The sequence below is a fragment of the Marmota marmota genome, unplaced genomic scaffold (genome assembly GCF_001458135.2).
Source record: "Marmota marmota marmota unplaced genomic scaffold, marMar, whole genome shotgun sequence".
Lineage (NCBI taxonomy): Eukaryota > Metazoa > Chordata > Mammalia > Rodentia > Sciuridae > Marmota > Marmota marmota.
The window spans coordinates 4,194,076-4,216,143 of NW_026000001.1; the positions used below are offsets into that span (position 1 = coordinate 4,194,076).

General features: G+C 62.4%; 1 protein-coding gene across 1 annotated transcript in view; it reads left to right on the forward strand.

The window, feature by feature from the left end:
* Osbpl5 (oxysterol binding protein like 5) overlaps positions 1 to 22,068 on the forward strand; it is a 53,358-nt gene that overhangs the window by 22,786 nt on the left and 8,504 nt on the right. The window contains exons 2-14 of the mRNA XM_015503066.2: positions 1,532 to 1,688; positions 3,738 to 3,820; positions 8,836 to 8,916; positions 9,154 to 9,255; positions 10,688 to 10,891; positions 11,768 to 11,852; positions 13,866 to 14,040; positions 14,314 to 14,512; positions 17,028 to 17,212; positions 17,550 to 17,631; positions 18,399 to 18,497; positions 18,845 to 18,941; positions 20,189 to 20,287. Of these exons, the coding sequence (XP_015358552.1) occupies positions 1,553 to 1,688; positions 3,738 to 3,820; positions 8,836 to 8,916; positions 9,154 to 9,255; positions 10,688 to 10,891; positions 11,768 to 11,852; positions 13,866 to 14,040; positions 14,314 to 14,512; positions 17,028 to 17,212; positions 17,550 to 17,631; positions 18,399 to 18,497; positions 18,845 to 18,941; positions 20,189 to 20,287 (1,627 nt within the window). The 5' untranslated portion in view covers positions 1,532 to 1,552. The remainder of the gene's footprint in view (positions 1 to 1,531; positions 1,689 to 3,737; positions 3,821 to 8,835; positions 8,917 to 9,153; positions 9,256 to 10,687; positions 10,892 to 11,767; positions 11,853 to 13,865; positions 14,041 to 14,313; positions 14,513 to 17,027; positions 17,213 to 17,549; positions 17,632 to 18,398; positions 18,498 to 18,844; positions 18,942 to 20,188; positions 20,288 to 22,068) is intronic.

A 22,068-nucleotide genomic window follows, 5' to 3' on the forward strand; every position in this document is an offset into this window, starting at 1 on the left:
TGGATGGATGGATGGATGGGAAGGAGGATGGATGGATGGATGGGAGAGTGGATGGATGGATAGGAGGGTGGATGGATGGATGGATGGATGGATGGATGGATGGATGGGAGGGAGGATGGATGGATGAATGGATGGATGGGAGGGTAGATGGATGTTATTAGCTGTGTGATCCTGGGCCAAAACCCTACTCTCACTGAAGTCAGTTTCCCTGTCTGAAATGGCAAAGGTGAGGGGCTGTGCCAGGTGCCAGGTGACATGATGGGGTTAGGAAGGTGCTGCCTCAGAGCCCCTCACTCTGACCCCTGGGTAGGGGCCACCTGGGCTGCTGTGAGTCCAGCAGGCTGTGACAGAAATCCTGGCACCAGTGATATGCTGGGCCACCCTGCCTACCCCTGAAGCCCCACCTGATCCCCAAGTCTAGCAGGAAGGGCTTTGTGCATCTGGGGTCAGGCCCGTGGGAGAAAGCAGAGCCTGTGGCCAGCCAGAGAGAATGCAGTCCTGTTCCCATGCAGTTGGGCAGGGAGGGAAAGGGTCAGCTGGGGTTCCTGGGGAGTGAACAGACGCAGGAGCAGGAGCCTGAGTGTCCGCCCTGCCAACGCCGCCCCTGGCGGAACTGCAGGACGACACTCCACTTGCAGAGCTGAGGTTTCCTCATCTGTAAACTGCGCTGAGACTTGTGGGTTTGGTGCCGTCAACGGTACGTGCCTGGGAAGGGATGACCTTGGCCAGTTGTTCTCTCTACTCAGGTGCAGGGCTGTGAGGGCACAGGAAGGACGCTGCCTTTTCTTGCCCACAACTGGCCTTGGTCCAGAGGAGACGAGACCTGAGCCTCTCCTGAACCAACCCAGCGCAGACTCGCTGGAGGGCAGGGGAGGCCCAGGCAGAGGCCCCTGGTGTCCTGACCCCACAAATGCTCCTGCTATTGGGACCCAGGGATTGTTTCAGCCATGCTGTAGGCAGGAATGTGGCCCCCTAGGCTGCTGTGAGTCCATGAGGCCACCTCTGAGCACACTGGGCCTCGTCTCCCTGTTCAAGTGCTTTGCAGGCGGCGGCAGCGCCCCGGCCTGGCCTTCCTCGTCCTCTCTGTGGAGAGACCAGCTCTTGGCCTGGGTGACGGGTGGCCATCTCTCTGCCATAGAGTACCATCACCAAAGGGCCAGTCTGGTGGCCCAGCATGTGTCCATGGCCCACCTGGGTTCACTTGGCTGTGGTCAGAGTCCTGCAGACCAGGGGCTTGGGAGTTCTCAAAGACGTCTGTCCATGTGGGACGAGCAGTGGCCCTGGAAGAGCCAGCCTTGGACAAAGCCATCTGCCCGAGTGGCCTTCCCTGCTGCCCACCCCTACCCACCTTCGAGCCTTCCTCATCCTCCTCAGGGCGGCCCCCTGGGGTTCCCGAGTGTGAGGGGTCACCCCCTCACTTGGCTCCACCCCGGCAGGAGGAGAGGTGTCTGGCACCAGGCCGTCCAGCCCTGGCGCTGCCCCTGGTATCAGCACGAGTCACAGCTGCGTGTCCTCCCCCACTTCCTTCCAGAAGCCCCCCAGCACCCACGCCATGAAGGAGGAGGCCTTTCTCCGGCGCCGCTTCTCACTGTGTCCGCCGGCCTCCACCCCGCACAAGACCGACCCCCGGAAGCTCACGCGGACCCTGCTCCTGGGCGGTGAGAATGAGCTCAGCCCAGTCAGCCCAGGTAGGTGCCAGCTGTGGGCGCATGTGGCAGAGGCCCCACGCCCTCGCAGCTGTCGAGGGCAGCAGCCCGCTCTGCTCACACCCCAGGGGGGACAAAGGGTTTGTAGCGCATAAGCTGGCCGGCCAGGTGGCTCCCTGGTGTGACCTCTGGGGGCAGGCAAAGCCCTTGGGGTCTGAAGACAGAGAGGGCCCCCAGAGGCCTTCTGGGGCCAGGGAGGTGCACTCGTCCCAAACATCGGCTTCGGGGACAGGCAGCCTGGGTCCTCCCTGCTGTCCTGGCTGGCTGACCCCAGGCCACCTACTGGGTCTCTCGAGCTCAGTTTACTCATCTGTACAATGGGGACAACATTGGTGCCCATGCCCAGCGACCAGGGCCCTGTGCGCTGGCCAGGGGACAATTCAGTTCTGCTGTGCAGCTTGAGGGTGAAGCCCTGCGCACCAGGGAGCGAGCACCCTGCCGCTGCCTTCCCCACAGCCCAGCCCCACCTGCTCCTCCACTCGGCCCCACCCAGTGGGGTCTCAGCCGAGTCCTGCTTCCCCATTGTGACTGCTGAGCCCAGAGAGCCCAGCCCTTCCCTCTGGAGCCCCCGGGGGCCAGAAGCTGACTGTGCCTGCCCTGGAAGGACTCTCCAGATGGACCCCACCTCCACCTTCTGTGGCTGGGCAGGGAGGAGGTGTGGAGCCTTGGGGCTGGGGACTGCCTCGTCCCCTCTCAGCTGACAGATGGGGACGGGGAGGCCAAGGCCCAGAGCAGGGGGGCCTTGAGGAAGCCCCGGGGAGGCCAGGGAGCTGGAGGCCAGCACTGACCGCAGCCATGTCCACTGGCCTGCACAGGGAGGGAGGCTCCGGCTGGCCGTCAGTCTCTGGGGACTTGGTCCTCAGAGTCACTGCCCAGGCAGGGCAGGGCCCAGGCTGGGGGGGACCCAGGAACAGAGGGGCAACAGGTCCCAGGGGCAAGGCAGGGCAGGGCAGTGATGTGGACAGGCTGGGAGGAGGAGCCAGGGCCGGCCTTGGCCTGCTGGGGGCACTCCCCTCTTGGGTGCTCCAAGAGCCCCTGCGTCCTCCCAGCCCAGGACACAGCACACACTGCAGGTGGCCCAAGGCAGCAGTCCGGAGCATCTGCTGAGGGGACCCTGAAAGCGGAGAGGACCCCTGCTGACCCCGCTTCAGTCGGGGCATGGGTGCTGTGTGGGCGGAAGCCCCAGGAGTGCCATCCTCAGGGACAGGGACATTGTACGACCTTGAGTGGGCACTGCACCAGGACGTTGGGGCAGAAGCACTTCCCTGGGTCATTGTTTTCTGGAGAGAAAGGCTCCCAGTCCCACCCTGCCCTTCCCAGGACCCCGGGGAGGGGGTCTGCAGAGCCCTGGGCTTCCCTGGTTCGGGGGTGTCTGCCTCTCCCCTCCACTCCCCTCCTCGCTGCCTTTGGCAGGAGGAGCCGCACCCCAGCCCCAAGGCCCACAGCCACGGGAGTGGGCAGGGCCTTCCGGCTTCAGGCCTCCTCTGCAGCCACCCCGCCTTCCTCCTGCCCGTAATCAAGGTCTCAGAAAGAGCGTCAGAGCAGGGAGCCAGGGCTGGGCCACCTCCCCAGGGCCAACCCAGACCCAAGGGCCTCCTCCTCCCCCTGAGCCCAGCTGCACAGGGACCCAGGACTGTCCCACCACCTCCCTCAGTTCCAGCACTGGGGCCAGTGGCATCCGTCAGAGGGACACATGGCCAGCACCCTGGACCCAGCCTGCCTGTGAGCCTGGATACCGTGCTGTTCCTCTGAGGACTGAGGACCACGGAGACCCGAAGTCACCACCACACCAGGCCCCGGGCCCCGGGTTCCGCCAGCCCCTCCCCGCTTCCTCCCTGTGGTCACAGAGGCCAGATCAGAACCCCTGGTCCTCCCGGGGCGGACGCCTGCTGGATTCCCTGCACCCCTGGAGCAGAGTCCTGTAGCCACGCTACCTCAGCTGGCTCCCTGCCCCTCCCAGCCGGCCGGGGTCCCCCTGCACCCCTGGGAGCCTGGCCCCCGTTCCCCTCCTCACCCTCTGCTCCTTTGCAGGGAAGGACATGGAGCCTAATGGCCTGTCACTGCCAAGAGATGAAGAGCCCCCCACCTTGGGCCCTACCGCCAAGGTGCCACCGGTAAGAGCCCAGCAGTGGGAGGACCCAGGGTAGGGCGCCTGCTCAGGGACAGCAGGGTGCTGGCTGAGCCTGCCAACCCCTGTCCAGGCCAGGGAATGGGACGCAAATCCCAGGCTGCACAGCTCTTGGTCACGCCTCCTTCTTGGTCACGCCACCTTCTTGTTCACGCCACCTTCTTGTTCATGCCTCCTTCTTGTTCATGCCACCTTCTTGGTCACGCCACCTTCTTGTTCACGCCACCTTCTTGTTCACGCCTCCTTCTTGTTCACGCCACCTTCTTGTTCATGCCACCTTCTTGTTCACGCCACCTTCTTGGTCACGCCACCTTCTTGTTCATGCCTCCTTCTTGGTCATGCCACCTTCTTGGTCATGCCACCTTCTTGGTCATGCCTCCTTCTTGTTCATGCCTCCTTCTTGGTCATGCCTCCTTCTTGTTCATGCCTCCTTCTTGGTCATGCCACCTTCTTGTTCATGCCTCCTTCTTGTTCATGCCTCCTTCTTGTTCATGCCTCCTTCTTGGTCATGCCTCCTTCTTGGTCATGCCACCTTCTCGGCATAACACAGGCTGCCTGAGAAGGGATGTGAGCTGCCGGGGCTCCAGAAAATGCCCATGAGAGGTGGCCGAGCCCCTCTGTGCCGCGTGTGAGGTGCATGCAGGGCCCCAGCCTGGCCCTTCTCTCTGCGGGCATGAGTACCAGAGGCGTCCACGCATGCTCCCTGCAAGCTCTAGCTGGCAGGACCTCTGTCCAGGGGCAGAGGGGACTGGCGCCAGCACACCCCTCCTTCTCCCAAAGGGCTCCAGGAGCTCAGGCGGTTCTTGCTCCTGACGATGGGTTGGGCCATGGAGTCAGAGACCGTCCTTCACCTGTGCTGGCCTCAGGGACTGGTGTGACCTTCAGTGAGGGCCTGGCTCCTCTGGGAGCCCCTTCTCGCCTGTCACACTGCAGTTAATGATGTCCCGGTGGGCCCCTGTGTCAGCCTGGGAACAGCAGGCCAACCTGCACTCTCCCTGAGCCCACGCCCGCCCGCCCCTGCCACGTGGCCGTGCGCTCACTGGTGTTTCTTGGCTATTCAAAACTTTGATCAGTGGCAAAGGAGACATGGCGTAAGATTTCCCCTCACAACCAAGTCTCGGTGCACAGTCCAGGGGCGCAGGCACACTCCCCTGCCGTGCAGTCGTCACCACTCCACCGCTAGAACTTGCTCATCTCCCCAAACTGGGACTCTGCCCATTCGACGCTGAGTCCCACCCGCAGCCCCTGCCCTCTCCTCCTCCCTGACGTGGATGGGACGGTCCTTGGGCCTCGTGGAAGTGGGCCCTGCGGTGCGGCCTCTGTGGCTGGTGCTTCCCTCATGCTGCAGGCTGCCCAGGTGGTGCAGCTGTCCGGATGCCCTTCCTTTTCAAGTGCCCTGTAGGATGGGCGCTCCGCCTGTCTGCCCTCAGGCGATGGGCACTGGGTTGCTTCCTCTTGTTAGCCGTAATGCGCGGAGCTGCTAGCGACGTACGTGGCCAGGTGTTCTGTGAGTACCAGTCTCAATGCTTTGGAGTGCGAACTAAGAGTGGAATTGCTGGGTCACGAGGAACTCTGTAGCAGTATGAATTCTAAGAACCCCAGCCTTAACTTTCGAGGGACAGGTGCACTGCCCCCTCCAGCAGTGTGCAGGGCCACCCTCACACGCTCACCAGCCAACACTTCAGATTTTCTATTCTGTTTCCTTAAAACACACTTGATGGCATCCTGGTGAGGTGCCCAGTGGTGTCTCGTTGTGTCCGGGTTGCGTTGCCTGGGGCATCCTGATGCCCGGTGTCTCTGAGCTCATTGACCAGCTTGCGTATGCTCTTTGGAGGAAGGTCACTGCTAGTCCTCTGCCTGTCTTTTGATGGGGTTGTTTGTCTTTTGGCTGTAGGGTCGAGAGCTTTTGATGCATTCTGACCCGAGGCCCCACGCTGTACATTGTTCTAAATTGTAATTTAAGTCGCTTTTGTAGGTTGCAAGGTTCCATCCGGACTATGAGGTTCCTGGTTCTGAGTAGCATTTCTCCTTTCTCAGGGTGCCCTGTTATTGCACCAGGCCTGACTGTCAGTGGCACACGGAGTGACCAAAGGGCCCTGGCCTGAGGTCAGGGTGCCCAGCACAGCCCACAATAAGGAGGAGTGGGCAGCCCTCTCTGCAGAGCTCAGCAGGAGCTGCAGCACAGCCTGAGTCCCTTTGCCCGGCAGGGAGGTGGGGCAGCGCCACCCCTGCCCTCCCCCTTCCCATTGCCTAAACCGAGCACAACTGACTTCAGCCCAGTGATAGAAAGCTGGGTGGCAGGGGAGTGTCCACAGGTCATAGATCATCGGTTCTAATTTAAACCAATCAGCATTCATTCCTTTATTTGGGGACTTGCTGAGCCCCCAGCTGCCAGTGCTGAGCCACTGTGAGATGCAACTGTCCCCGTGGTGGGCACTCTGGACAAAAACAACTGACCACAGAAATGGCCACGTGACGAAGCTGCCAACATCCTGGGCAGGTTTGGGGCACTATGTGTCACCAGGAGCTGATGCCAGCAGGTCACTTAGAGCTGAGGTCCTGTGTGCAGGTGACTCAGGGGCAGGGGCTGTCCAGCAACAGGGAAGGGCATCCCCAGGTGGGGAACAACGTGTGCTAAGTCAGCCGAGGGCACCGCGCCCAGACCTGGCTCAGAAGACTCCTCGGAGCAGAAACAGGCTCTCGTCCATCAGCCTGGGCCCTCCAGAGGCCTGTCACCTGGCCAAGGTCTGCATACATCCTTAACTCAAACGCTGCTTCCAGGGCAGAGCCCCCAGGAACCCCTCCTGCCTCCCTTTCTCCCATGATCTGGAATGTTCTTTTGGCTAAGTGGGTGCAGCCCTGGAGTAAGACTGCTGGGGTTCAATCCCAGCTGGGCCCTTCTCAACTGTGACCTTGGGCAGGTTTCTGAATCTCTCTGTGCCAGTCTCCTCCTCTGCAGAACACAGATAATAACAGTGGCCTGAGCTGCTGTATTTAACACTCATGGTCACAAAGCCAGGCACCCCACCCCTCTCCACCCCCTGCCCTGGCAGCCTCGTCCACGTGTGGGTGGCTGCCCCTCTCTCAAAGAGCCAAACAATCATAGTGTTCCTAAACCCAGTGCCTAAGGCAAGCCTGGCACAGTGCTGTCCAGGTGGCCATTGGACGATTCAAGTCCACCCCGTCCCTTACTGGCCCCCCAGGCTTGGGTGCTGCCTCACCTCTCCCTTCTTGGCTTCCTGTCCACCAAGTGGGATGAAATGGGTCCTGCCTCGTGGGTCGGTGGAGATTAGGTTTGGAGATTAGTTTGTTTTCCATGTTTTCAGTTACCCATGATCAACTATAATCTAAAAATACTAAATGGAAAATTCTAGAAATAAACAATTCATTTGTTTAACTTTGCAGTCTTCTGAGTACAGTGACAAAATCTCCCACCATCCTGCTCCATCCTGCCTGGCATGTAAATCATTCTTTGGCCAGTGTATCCATGCTGTATATACTACCTGCCCGTCAGTCACTTAGTAGCTGTTATCTGACACAGAGAGGCCACATTCACATAACTTTCATTCCAGTATGTTATTATAAGGGTTCTGATTTATTTTTAGAGATTGTTAGTCTCTTACTGTGCCTAACTCCTAAGTTAAACATTATCATGGGTACAGATGTAGAGGGAAACACAGCACACGCAGTCTTTGGTACTATCCAGTTTCAGCATCTGCTGGGGACATTTGGACATACCCATCACAGACAAGGGAGACAATGGCACAGACAGAGCAGCGGAATGGGGCCTGGCATGTCTGAGTGGACAAAGCCTCTGCTCTGTACCCTGTGACCTGCTCCATCTCCCTGCTATTCTGAGCAGGCCAGGGCGAGGGCCCACCCTTCCTGCCTGAATGGAGACTCTCTCCACAGTGCACAATTCGCTTGCCCTAGAAGCTCCAGAGGGTGCTCCCTAGCACCCCCAGGCACCCAGCAGAGAGAGCAGAGCAGGGCAGCAGGTTCTCCTAGAAAGATGGACAGCGGGGCTCTCGGGCTTCCCTGCTTGGGGTCCTACTGCAGCACTCCACACTGCTGTCCAGGAGGCCGCCGCAGGCGTGGAGCTGCGTGACCTGGCTGTGGGCCAGGAAAACTGTGGACATGAAGTTTGAATTTCAGGGAACTTTCATGTCTCACAAAATAACATTCATTTGGTTTTTTTCTTAACCACTTGCAGTTGTGGAACCTGTTCTCGTGCAGGTGCACAGTGACAGGTGACAGGTAGGAGTCAGCCTTTCCCAAGCCTGCGTCCACCTTCCCTACCAGACCTCAGCTTCCCTATCTGCAGAGGGACTATGGCCCCTTCCAGCCCCAAGATCGGGATTGCTGCTCTCGGCCAGCAAGCCAGCTGTGGCCTGGGCTGGGCCCCGCCTGTGGCCATGGGCAAGACCTGGGCGTTGGCCCTCCACACAGCAGCTTCCAGAGAATGGGCATGGCCGCCCTGCACATGTCAGCCCTGACCAGAGGAAGGGCCATGGCAATGGCCGAGGAGCAGATGTCCTGTGCACCACGGGGACAGGAAAGGGGCTGCTCTTCCTGTGGATGGATGAGCCCGAGAGCTTGTCCCCCAGCTCACAGCTGCCACCACACTCCCCTCTGCAAACCCCACCCTTGGCGCCTGGCCATCTGGCTCAGGGGTCTCCTGGCTGCCCCTTCCCCAAAACCTGCCCCTGATGGCCCGGGTGTTTCTTCAGCCTCTGACTGGCCCCCATGTCCCCGCGTGTGCCCAGGTGGTGGATCCCATCTCCTTGCCGTGAATTCAGCGCAGGTGCCCGGGAAGGGCTCACCAGGGTCAGCTTGTTCTACCTCCCACGGACCCCCAGAAGTGCTGGCGGGCCAGATGGAGGGTGCTGGGCCGTGGGGGCAGGAAGCACTTTTCTCCAACCTCTGTGTCCTGCCCCTGCCCACCCCAGCCCTCCACAGCTGCACCCCAAAGCCCCCCACTCCCAAGTGTCTCTCTTTCAGGCAGAGAACAGACTGTGCAATGGGTCTGACAAGGAGTGTGTGTCCCCGACATCCAGGGCCTCCAGGAAAGAGACCCTCAAGGTGGGCCCGGGCCCTGGGAGGGGCGAGGCCTCTCAGCTGGCCCTTCAAAGGGAGGCCCCCGAGGCTGGGAGAGGCTCCCCGTCTGCTAAGGGGAGGAGCACCTGCAGCCCACCACCCCATGCCCGACCTGCTCTCCTTTTCCTGCGTGGCCTTCTCCTGGCCCCAGACTGGACAGTGGGAAGAACTGGGCAGCAGGGGACCATCCCCCGTGACCGCCCACTGGTGCTCCCGGCTCAGGCGCAGAAGGAGACCTACCGAAAGGAGAAGAAGCGGGCGACGAAGCAGCTGTTCAGTGCCCTCACAGACCCCAGTGTGGTCATCATGGCCGACAGCCTCAAGGTGGGCGGCCCAGCGGGAGCTCGCGGGGGTGGTGGGAAGGCTGTGGCCACTCGGGAGACCGTCAGCATGTGTGGTGTCCTGGGGCTGCCATATCTGGTTTAAAGCCATAGAAATCTGAAAGAAAAAGTCCAAAATCAAGGTGCCCGCCAGGCCCTCCGGGTCCTGGGGGAGGGTCCTTCCTGCTCCTTCTAGCTCCAAGTGTCCTCGGCTTGTGACCACATCAGCCTACTCCCTGCCTCCGTGTTCACAGGCCGACCCTCTGTGTCTGCCCCTCTTCCTGTGAGGACACCAGTCACTGGGCCAGGCCCCTACTCCAGCCTGCTCCATCCGCACTCTCTCGATGGCACCCGACAGAGGGGGGGGGCCTGGTCTGCTGGCCGAGGCCTCAGAGTCCTGGGGAGGGACCATCACCCTGGCCTCCCAGGAGAGCGCCCGGGCTCAGACCTCCCCAGGGCACTCAGCCCTGAGCCTGCACTTCCCTCTCCACACAGTGAGGGTCAGAGACCCCAGGCAGCCCCTGGGAGCAAGGGAGACAGGTGTGCCGTGCCCACCCACAGGCAGGATGGAAGCTAGGTGTTGCCCCGACCAGCCGTTAATTCAGAAATCAGGGGCGACTGGGTGAAGAACAGACAGACACGCATAGAGGGAACAGCGGGGCCAGGTGGCGGCCAGGCTCTGACCGAGTCTGACTGACCCCGAGCCAGCTCATCAGAAGGTTGTGGGAAGGTTTCGGCCAAGCAGGCCCACTGAAGGACGCAGGACAGGCGGACACTAGGGTCATCTTGTTAGGCTCAGAATCCTCTGTTCCTGGGGGTTGGTGTCTGAACTCAAGGCCTCGACTGATCACTCTGAGGCTTTGTACAGAGTGTCCTGAGGCCGGCATCACCCTAGCAACTGAGCCATCGTGACCTGCACCCCTGCACAAGCAGTTCCCAGGGCTACGCGGCCACGAGAGTCAGACGTGATCCAAATCACCGCTCTCCAGGAGATGTGGTGCGAAGGCCGAGTTAGAAAGAGAAAAGAGAAGACAACTGGGTTACCAAGCTCAGAATTCCAAGTCACCAATCTGCTAGTTCCCCCAAGACCCTGGGACCTCCTTGTCCTTGAATTTGACCTCCATGAACCTCACCAGCGAATCTGCCATCACTTCTTTCTTTGAGTCTGCCATCACTTAAGTTCCCCTTTGAGAAACTGGAGGGGACCTGCCACACCCCAGGGCAACCTGAGCTCTGCTCTGAGTCCCAGGGCTCCGGCAGCTTCGTGCCCAGCTTCAGCCGTGCTGCCCCAGCCCTGCCAGGGCACGTGGTGGGCACCCCCAGGAGTGGGGGCCAGCCCTGCGCTCAGAACACGCAGACAGCCCCCATCAAGCCATCGAGATGCCCAGGGGGGCAGCCTCAGTGGGCAGAAGTGACCACAGAGCCCCTCCTTGCAGATCCGAGGGACCCTGAAGAGCTGGACCAAGCTGTGGTGCGTGCTGAAGCCTGGGGTGCTGCTCATCTACAAGACGCCCAAGGTGGGCCAGTGGGTGGGCACCGTGCTGCTGCACTGCTGTGAGCTCATCGAGCGCCCCTCCAAGAAGGACGGCTTCTGCTTCAAGCTCTTCCACCCACTGGACCAGTCAGTCTGGGCTGTGAAGGTACTGCTGGGCGGGAGGGGACACCCTGGGCAGGGGAGAGTGGCACCATAGGGTCAGGAGGCGCCTCCTGGGGCCACAGTGGGACACCACGGCCAGCTACAGAGGCCTCCAGCAGATCTCATAACTTCTCTGAGCCTCATGCAGGGCCGGGGACCAGATATGGCCATGGCCTTCCCCGCAGAACCCTTGGTGGCCTCAGGGAGTGGTAACAGAGCAGCGTGAAGACCCCTCCAGCCCAGACCTCAGCCTCGTAACGGGGCTGCCCAACCCAGGACCAGCAGGGCCAGGCTGCCTGGGGAAACCCAGAACGCCCAGTAGTGTTTGAATTTTGGAGGAACCAGTTTTTAGTGAAGACTCCTCAACTTGGGATGAGGTCACACCCAGATGACCCATCGTAAGTTGGAAACGCCGCAGGTTTACACTGTGCTTAACACAGCGGACTCCCAGTCACCACGGCTCAGCTCACCTGCCTGTGCTCAGAACACGCAGCAGCCTACAGTTGGGGGAGACACCCCAGCACCCAGCCTGCTGAGTGTCCCGTGGGTTAACTACCGTTCTGAGCGTGGGACACAGTGGCTATATGAGCATGCTTGCCCACTACCATAAAGTCAAAATATCGTACATTGAAACCGTCTTAATAAGAACATCCCACATGTTCCGTGGGCTGGACTTACCCTTCAGAGCTCTTCAAAGCTCTTCATTATTTCCCTGAGATTCGGATTCAGCTGGGCATCCTGGTTTTGCAGGATTCTGACCCTAACTCAGGAAGCTCACAGCTGGAGAGCGAGGGCGAGAATCCCTGCCCATCCGTCTCTCTCGCTGCCTGCCAGGTCTTCCTGGCCAGATGCCTGACCCTGCAGGTCTCTGCCTCTCCAGGGCCCCAAAGGTGAGAGTGTGGGCTCCATCACACAGCCCCTCCCCAGCAGCTACCTGATCTTCAGGGCCGCCTCGGAGTCGGACGGTGAGTCCCCTCTGCCTGTCTCCTGGGTGCCTGCCCGAGGAGGGGCCCTTGTCGGGTGTAAGCCAGGTGTAGGTGAACACGGTTCAGGCCTCCACTATCCCCCAACAAGAGGCGAAGTCATGGGGCAGGCCCAGGCTTGGCACCAGACAGGCCTGGCTCACATGGTACCTCTCCGAGCCTCAGTGTCCCCATGGGTACAGTGTGACTCATACTTGTCACCTCAATGTTATGAGACTCCAGGGACCTCATTAGAGCACATGGAAGTCACTAAGCTCCACACCCTGAGGGCAACATGGACCGTAGGTCCTACTGTCATCTTCCACGTCGCACAGGCAGCCCCCGGCAAGACAGCGCCTGAGCCCAGACAGGCGTGTGAGCTCCCGACTCCACACCGTCTCCTTCAGGTGCCCCAACGGCAGCTCTCACGGCTGCAGCCACAGCTGTCCCTGGAACTAGTGATTATTTCCTGCCGTGACCACCCTCTGATGGGGGTGGCCACCCATCTTCGCCCTCAGGGCTGACCCCTGCAGCCACAGCCTAGAAGCCATAGCCCTCTGGGTCCAGCCCCTCAGTCTTGACTGTGGGCAGTGTCCTCCACGCCAGTGCCACATCGCCCCCTGGTGGTCAGTGCCACATCTACGTTCCCCAGCTGTCCCAAGTCCCTTCAGTATGACATCATTGTGGGATCCCACCTGGGCCCTGGGGTGGACAGGGTAGCCTGTGCCTCATGCACCTGCAGCTCTGATGGGGAGGTGGGCAGTGAGCCATCAGACAAGGAGACCAGGGAAGACGGTGCCAAGGCCCTGATTGGCAGAGGGGCCACAATGGGGAGGAGGAGTGTCCCCAGCCCCTGTGGGTGTTAGGGTGGCCTTCTGGAGGAGCCGGAGGAGGCCTTGTGTGGGCATCGTGTCTGGGGTATCGAGTCCCCGGTGGCAGCCCTGAATGCGTGTTCAGGCCCCGCCCCGAGTCGGCGGCTGGGACCTCCCCCGCTCTTGTCCAATGCACCCCCTCCCCCCACCCCAGGCCTGCTCCATGATTGCTCACCAGGCTGGGGGGCTCTGTTCCAACCCAGCCTGCAGTGAACCCCAGAAGCACCCCAGATGTCCCCTGGCAAGAAGAGCAGCTCCAGAGAACCAGGAGCCACCATCCTGGTGGGTCCCTCCCCTGAGTTTCCCAGACTGGCCCCAGGGATGCCCGGCCCGAGCAGGGTCCATGAGCATCAGTCAGGGAACGAGTCTCCAAGAGCAATGCCAGGTCCCTCCAGAGTGACCACTCCCCACCCCGCCTGGTCCCACGGGCCCCCGATTGTCACAGTGCTTGGAGCCGTCATTTATAGGCCACCCCAGATGCTCTTGTGAGCGGAAGGGCCACTCTCAGTGTTCACACCAGGACACCGGGTGCCACCTGGGTGGACGCATGTCCCAGAGCTGTTAACACTTGGGGATCTGAGCCACCCTCTGCCAGGAAGGCAGCAGACAATGAGCAAGAGCCCCTTCCCACCCTCTGCTGTCCACAGCCTCGTCCCTGTGGCCTGGGCAGTGGTCCTCCACAGCAAGGTCCTGCCCACCTCCACCCTCCTGCCCATGTTCCCACCAGCAGGAGCCCCAGAGCACCCGGACCTACAGCTCCTGGCGGGGGCCCTCATCCCACTCCACCCGGGCACACCTGCAGATGGACCCTCTGGGCACAAGGCCAGCTCTGGGCTGTCACCTGGGTCCCTCACATCCTGGCCTTAGCCCCTGCCTGCGACATGAGTGCACGGAAGGGCACGGCCGTTGAGGTTCTCCGAAGAGCTCCTTGAGGCCTACTCAGAAGGCCCAGGGCCACATGGACTCCTGGTGTCTGTCCCCTCCGTCCCCCACCACAGGCCCCAGACCGAGGTCCCTGTGGGAGGCAGGACAGAGGGATGGGAGGAAGGTGGTCTCCTGGTGGGGGTCGGGGGGGCCACGGGAGGTTCCCAGAGGGGAGCAGGCTGGACCCCTTGGTCAGGGCAGCGGCTCACTGTGTCCCCAGGGCGCTGCTGGCTGGACGCCCTGGAGCTGGCCCTGCGCTGCTCCAGCCTGCTGAGGCTGAGCGCCTGCAAGCAGGGCCACAACAGCGAACCGGGGTCCTCGCCCGACGCGTCGCCATCCTCGCTGTCCGGACTGCCGGGCTCAGCCGCCGTCCACCCAGACCAGGACCTGTTCCCGTGAGCAGGGTGGGGCGGGCAGGGGTTGGCGGGGTCCCCTAGGAGGGGGCAGGGGAGGAAGCAGACCTCCCACAGCACATGGAGTCCACGGAGGGGGAGGCCCTGTCCCTGCTGGTCCCCAGAGGCTCAGCCCCTTCATTGTGGGATGGGGGCTCCGGGGTCCAGCGGGGAGCGGGGTGGAGGCCGTCGCAGGAGTGTGCATGAGGCTGCACGCGGAGGGGTGTACAGGCTGGGGCTGGCCTGTGACCAGGCGCCACCCTGCACCCCATCCAGGCTGAGTGGCTCGTCCCTGGGGAGCCCCCTGGAGCAGGATGCCTTCTCGGACAAGTCAGAGAACGCTGAGGACTCGGGGGCAGAGACCCAGGACCCCAGCCGCAAGACCAACGGGAGTGGCAGCGACCAGTCTGAGAGCCCCGGGGAGCCCCACAGGGGGACCACCTACGTGGAGCAGGCCCCAGAGGGGCCTGGGGAGGTGAGAGCCGCCCTCCTCCCTGCGGCAGGGGGCAGTGCCAGGTGGGTGGGGGTGGAGAGACCCGCAGGGTCCAGGACGGGTCCGCCGTGCTCCTTCCCTGGGGGGACACTCCCTCTCCTGAGAGGCCCTCCCTCCCGGCCGGCCCTGCTGGTGTGTGGACCTAGGGACGCGGCAGAGTTTCCTGCCCCCAAGGAGCAGCCCGGGCTGGAAGGCACCGGGTGAGAGGACAGGGGCTCTGGAGGGACCCTCAACATCCGCTGGGTGATGAGCAGGATGAGGGCTCTGTGTGTACCTGGACGTGCCACTCCGGCCACTTCCCTGCCCTGGGGAGACGGTCACGGGCCAGGTGGCCCTGGGCTGCCCCCCAGCCCAGGTTCATGGCAGCCGGAAACGGGCCACAAACCCACTGCTGTGGTTAGGACTGGGGTGTCCCCAAAGCCCAGGTGCTGAAGGCTTGGCCCCCAGCTTGGTGTTTTTTGGAGGTGGGAGAATCCCAATCAGGTGGGGCCCAGAGGGAGGACTTTAGGTCATTGGGGGGAGTGTCCCCAAAGGGGATGGTGGGATCCATCTCTTTCTCTTTCGCTTCCTGGGAGCAGCTGGATCAACCACGCACTTCTGCCATGGCGTACCCCCTCGTCACAGGTCCAAAAGCAGCAAGGCCAACAAGGGCAAAATCTCCCAAACTGTGAACCCAAATAAACCTTATTTCTTTACAAGTTGATTATCCTAGGTGTTTGTCATAGTAACAGGAAACTGACTAACTCACACAGCTACGGAGGACTCAGGAGAGTAAATGGGAACAAGGCTTATAATGGGGTAGAGAGTGCCTTGGAGGGTGGGTGGTCATGGGGTTTCTTTGAAGACCTGAATAACAAGAGGGAGAGTGGCATTCCAGGCACAGGGGCCATGAGTGCAGGAGCCCAAGCAGGAGCACTGTCAGCACCCACAGGAGTGCTCCTATGGAGGACAGAGCTGGACTGCTTGAATTGCCACAGCGAGATGCCGTGGGCATGGTGGTGTGCCTCAGTAAGTGGGAGCCCAGAGGAAGGACGCACAGGATCCAGGCCTGGAATGGGCAATGGGGGTGGGTTGAAGAAGCCAAGCTTTGCTGAGGACCGGGTGCTGTCAGGACTGGACCTCTACAGCCATTCCCGTCCAGGTGGAAAGAAAGTAGCAAGGCTGAGGCTGTGGTAGGTAGCGTAGCCCCTGGCGTAGCAGGCAAAGGGATCGGGGTCCTCGTTGCTGTTTAGGACAGTGTCTCTGATTGGCCATTCCCTGTTGCTATAACAAAACACCTGAGGTTGGGTGCTTTAGAGAGAAAAGAACTTTATTTAGTTCATAGTTTGGAGACTGGCAATCTGGAATTGGGCAGCCCTGATTTGGCCTTTGCTGAGGGCCCTTGTGACGGTGTCACCTGGTGGATGGCCTCATGGGGGAGCACGAGTGAGAGGGAGAGGTCACATGCAGAGTCAGGAAGAGAGAGAGCAGGGAGGGGCCAGGCTTGCTTGTCCCCCCAGACCCTCTCAGGAACCACTAAGTGCAAGGCCAGTGTCGCCCCTTCCAGGGACCTGCTGCCTTGGTAGACCCCATGCTTGACCCGGGTCCCAGGGGCACTCCACATGCAGACAGAGCAGTCTCGTTCTGGTCTTGCTCCACCGTGGACAGAGCGGCCTTGTCTGACGTCGTGTCCTGTGAAATCGCGTTCGCCACGGCCTTCCTATGGGGGTGCGCGGCTGGGCACCTGCCTGTGCCCGGGAGCAGGAGAGTGACGGGGAAGCACCCACGGCCAAGTGGGGAGGGGGCCTGCAGGGAGGAGCCCTGGGGAGCTGGGAAGGGAGCCGCTCCGCCCTCCAGAGTGGACTGGGCAGGCCCCAGCTGGACGGGGTGCCACTGCAAGGCGGGCACTGGGAGAAACCGTGGACAGGATAGGGCGTGGACGGATGTGTGGCCTGTGACGACTGGGTCCCGGGAGGTGCTGCCTCGCGAGTCGGGCTCCACGGCGAGAGCCCGCTGTGCACCGCAGCTCTGCGCAGTGCCAACCGTCCTCCGTAAAGGGGCTAGAACTTCTCAGTAACTTTAAAATACCTTTTGTAAGTGGAAGGGCACCTGCCTCACAGGGCAGCCGAGGGTCCGAGGAGCCAAAGCCTCCCTGCTGGACCGTGAGCTCCTCCCTCGTGTGGGACGGTCACCGAAGTTCCAACAGCCCCGTCTGGCCAGGCCCCACCTGGACTCAGGGGAGGGCCCAGGTCTGCCAGGTGGAGCAGCAGCCCAGCCGTGAGGGACGAGAGCAGCCTTTGCGGGCAGCTGTACCCTCCAGGCAGGGTGGCCGTGTCGGGAAGGGAAGGGTCAGGGCTTCAGGGCTGGGCTCTGGAGGCTGCAGGACCAGGCTGAGCGTCCACACCAGTGGTGGACAGGTGCAGCCCCCACACCTACTCAGCCGGGGACGGTGTCTCCCACCACCCCGCGCCCTCCCTCCCTGAGGCGCACAGAGCTGACCCCAGGCCCTTTGCTGCAGCTGGATGAGGAGCCCCAGGTGGAGACAGTGTCGGAGGAGAACAAGGGTCTCGTATGGGTGCTGCTGCGGCAACTGCGGCCGGGCATGGACCTGTCCCGCGTGGTGCTGCCCACCTTCGTGCTGGAGCCCCGCTCCTTCCTCAGCAAACTCTCCGACCACTACTGCCACGCAGACCTGCTCTCCAGGTGCGCTGCGGCAGGGGAGTGGCCCAGGGGGCGGGAGGGGCCCAGGCGCAGGGGCCCACAGGGCGCAGGAGGGCAGGAGCACCCAGGGCGCCCTGGACGCTGCCAGGGCCAGCAGTTCTCTCTGAGGCCCAGCGTGGGGTGGAGCCGGCGCTTCTGGTCACTTCCAGGGGGGATTCCCCAGGTCAGGGCTGCCTGGCATGGTGGCGGGTCCAGCGCATCAGGGTCCAGGTGGCCTGCGGTAGCTCAGTGGACGGAGTTGGGATGGCCGATTGTGTGGTCAGGGGAGGGGGTGGCCAGGGACCCTGGGCAGACTCAGAGCCCCGCCTCCCCATGGCAGGGCTGCCCGGGAGGACAACGCCTACGGCCGCATGAAGCTGGTGCTGCGCTGGTACCTGTCAGGCTTCTACAAGAAGCCCAAGGTGAGCCTCACTGAGTCCCGGGTCCCCCGGCCTGGACGTCCTGGCTGCCCCCGTGGCTGAGGTCCGAGTTGGAGGACGGGGCCTGAGTCCCCACAGAGAGCCCCAGTGCTGCTCAGACCAAGTCCCAAGTCGGTGCCCATCCCCTGAAGGACCCACACTGGACCCTTCCCACCCCAGGGAGCTAGCCTCGGGTGCTGGAGGTGCCACCAGGCACTGGTACCAGCAGACCCAGTGTGTCCAGAAGTTCTAGCCACGGGATCATCTCAGAACCGCAGCCAGGACTGGCCGAGCTGCCTGGTGCAGTGGCTGCGCCCGGCCACTCCAGGTCACACGCTGGACACTGAGACTCTAGTTCCACTTTTCATTGCACAGATGGAAACACTGAGGCCCGGAGAGGGGAAGGGACCAACTCGGACCCCCACAGCAGGCTGGCTTGGAGCCGGGTCTCCCTGCCCCCCGTGCCCCCCACGCTCAGCTTTGAGGGGGCTATTCAGGCTCTGCACCCAGGTCCAGGCGGAGTGACTCAATTCGGGGTCCTGAGGCCCCCACTGAGCTGAGGAGTGGACAGGACACCCCGAGGCTGTCCCCACAGAATGCACAACACAGGAAGGAGTGTCCCCCAGCACCAGAGGGTGCTGTTCCCTGTTGCTGGCGGCAGGCCAGGCCCCTTTGAGAGTCGTGGGCAGCCCCCACACTGTCCCCCGGTCCGCGTGGCCAGCCCTGCGTGGAGCCCTCCAGCCTCTCCCCAACACGGCCTCGTCCTGCAGGGAATCAAGAAGCCCTACAACCCCGTGCTGGGCGAGATGTTCCGCTGCTGCTGGATCCACCCACAGACGCGCAGCTGCACCTTCTACATAGCAGAGCAGGCAAGGCCCCCTCTGGGCAGGGAGCCTGGGCGCTGGGGAGTGCAGGGTGGGCCCTGCGTGCGGGTCCCGGTGTCCCCCCTCCTACCAATCCCAAGGGCTCTGGAGCCGGATGCTGCCCACGGGTTGTCGGAGAAGGTGCAGACAGAGCCCCGTGCCTGTGACAGCAAAGTGTCTCCTGGGGAGCCGGGGACCGAGCGTCCTGGTCCCATGGGACACTCGGGGTGACTCAGGGATTTGAGTCTGCTCCTAGGCCCTGTGACTCACGCCCCCTCCCCGGGACCCCGAGAAAGCCCCCGGGCTGCCCTGGGTCCCCTCCAGGGCCGGTCCAGAGCTGCCTCTGCCTGCAGGTGTCCCACCACCCGCCCGTGACGGCCTTCCACGTCAGCAACAGGAAGGACGGGTTCTGCATCAGCGGCAGCATCGTCACCAGGTCCAAGTTCTACGGTGAGCGGGGCTCCCCCGGGGCTCCTGGGCCCGAGGGACATGGGGCAGGACCAGGTCTCACATGGTGGCCGTGCACACCCTCAAGGTCAGGGACCACATGTGGCAAAAGTGCTGAGACCTGGCCAGGAGCCCGCCCCCAGCTGAGACGGGGCGACTCTTGCAGGGAAGCCACGAGGACGAGGGGAGAAGCCGCATGGATGGCGAGGCCCAGGGCTGAGCGCCCAGCCCCGTAGCCACTGGCCACACGTGGCCACACAACTTGAGTAAAATTGGAGCTGGAGGTGTGACTCGGGGTAGCACTTGCCTGGCATGCACGAGGCCGTGCGCCACTCCCAGCACTGCACAAATAAGATGGAATAGACAGTCCTGTAGGTGGAGTAGGCAGTCCCCAAACCCAAGGCCAGAGGTTCTCTGATGACCAGATGCTGGCCATGTGGGGGTGGGCAGGGAAGGACAAAGGCTCTGGGGATTGTGCAGGGGGTGGGAGGGCAGGGGCTGGGGGATGGGAAGACGGTAGAGACAGACATTGTCACCCTGTATACTTGTGTGACCGCGTGATTGCTGTGACGGCACCACGCACAGCCAGAGGACGGGGAAGTGGCACTCCGTTAGTGCACAGTGTGTCCCATGCACGCTACTGTCACGTGCACTAGTCAGAACAAATTAGAAATAGAAGAGGTCAATCTTGTGGGTGAGTAGATACGTTTAAATGAGATAAAGCTGAAAAGGCAGCCCTCGGGGCCGTGAGCCACCACCTGGGACAGGTGTCCCCACATCCTGCCAATCCGTGGCTCCACTGCTCTGGGCCTGGGGCACAGTGCATGGGCAGCACTGCCCTGTGCTGACCCGCTGGCACCCCATTCACCAGGGCCCCCTGTCCGTAGACTCCACTTCTCCCTTTTCCACCCTGGGCCCCTGGCTCAGCAGTGGCCGCAGCTACCGGCCCAGAGCTGGAGGGGGCGCCCTTTCTCCTGGGTGTCTAGAATCCCAGGTCCACAGCCTCCCCGAGAACCGCTGGTTCCATGGCTGAAGAAAACTGTTCACAAGCAGCAAGTTGAGTGGCTTCTCAGGACAGGCAGGGGGTGTGACCTGAATAGGGCTTTTACAGGACCTGAGGATCAGAGAGGCTAAGCGACTCACCCACAGTCACACAGCTGGAGGGCCTGGGAACTCTCAGACCCTTTGAAAGGGAGCTCAGAGCCACAAGAGTGTCTGCACTCATGGGTCCCCCTGCCCTGTCTCTGCAGGGAACTCACTGTCGGCTCTGCTGGACGGCAAGGCCACGCTCACCTTCCTGGACCGAGCAGAGGACTACATCCTCACCATGCCCTATGCCCACTGCAGAGGTAAGAGGCCATGCCACCCTCCGATGTCCCAGCCTGGCCCCCAGGGACACCACTGTCTGGGCCCTTCCATTTGGCTAAAGACATTCCTGTCCCCCCCACCCCAGCCATTGCTGGTAGGCACGGGCCGTGACTTGGGGAGCGCTGGCCCTCTCCCCTTGGCCTCTGGGTGCCCTGCGGGGTGCTGGGCCCGGCCCCCTCCCATCTGCTTCACTCTCTGGCTCTCGGGCCCGTCTGGTCTCCGCCGTCGCCCTGCTGCCGAGGTCTGTTTCCTTTTTCACTTAGTGGCTCAGGTTCACAGGGAATCCAGGCAGAGGCAGGGACAGACCCATGCCTGGACACACGGGGCCCCGCGTTAACCCCCGGCTTCTGTGTGGGAGGTCCGTGGCAGTTGACCAGCCAATAGGGACACATCGTCTTCACCAGCGTCCATGGTGTCCGCGAGGGTCTCTCTGCGGAGCACATCATGGGTCTTGGCCCCCATGGTGCTACGGTGACAGCAGCCCCCGCCACAGCCACCTCCCCGGACGCGATGGACCCACCCACGGACCTCACACCCCGCCTCCCCTTTCCCTCGTGACACGTGGTGCCACCCCACAGCTCGCGGGCTTCTGGGCCAGCTTGCTCCTCCAGGCCGCGTGCCAGCCTTTCCTCCCGGGTCCTCGTGGCCCGTGGCTCTGCGTCTGCAGCTGAGGGTTTGGTCTGTGTGGGGCGTTGGGCAAGCCTGGACATTTCAGCCATTGCTCCTCTAACCGGCCACACGTCTGAGCTGTCCCCTCTCCTTCTGGAGTCCAGCAGCACGTAGGTCCGCCGTCCCTGGCTGTGCCCCGTGTCCCCGGGTCTCTGCGGCGTCCCGCCTGGGTGCCCTGGAGGACCCTCTTCCTGACGTCCCTTCATCTCCGGCTCTGCACCTCCTCGTGCTTTTGTCTGGTTCTGTGACTTGGTTTTTTTGCGCTGAAGTCTGCTGGCTCCCTCTGACCTGCCTGTTCTTCTTTCCTGTCCCCTGGGCCTTGTCCTCTTGTGGGTCCTCCAGTGCTGAGACCGGCTGTCTGTCTGTCTGTCTGGAAACCCTGGCGTTCCGGGGGTTTGCCCCAGTGGTGCCCTGAGGGTGCTCAGTCAACACTGTGCAGCTGGTGACTGGTCAGCCCCTGGGGAGCGAGGCCCGGGGTGGGAACCCCGTGCTCCCGGCTGGCTCCCGCTGGCCCAGGTGGGAGCCCCTGGCTGGCCGTGGTAGGTTGTCTGGGCCACGGGGAGCGTGGTCAGAAGCCCAGGCTCACCCTCCAAGCCCACAGGGCTTTGTGTTTGCTTGTAACCCCTAGAGCCCAGGCCCGGGCAGGTGGTTCTTGACCCTCCTGGGCCTGGGGGGCCTCCACGCACCCCTTTTGCTGAGGGCCGCCTATGAGGGAGCCTGCTGTGTGGAAATGCCTGGGAGCCAACTCTGCCTGCTGCTCTGGCCAGGCGCTGACCACTGTCCACACAGAAGCTGGGACCCACGGCCCAGGCCGGCAGTGCTGCTCCTCCTCCCCCTCCTCCTCCTCTCCTCCTCCTCCCCCTTCTCCCCCTGCTCCTCCCCTCCCTCTCCTCCCCTCCCCCTCATCCTCTTCCCTCTCCTTCTCCTCCCTCTCCTTCTCTTCCTCCCCCTCCCCCTCCCCCTCAATCTCCCCCTCCTCCTCTCCCTCCTTCTCCTCTCCCTCTTCTCCCCTCCCCCTCCCCTCCTCCTCCCCCTCCTCCCTCTCCTTCTCCTCCTCCCCATCCCCCTTCCCTTCATCCGCCCCCTCCTCCTC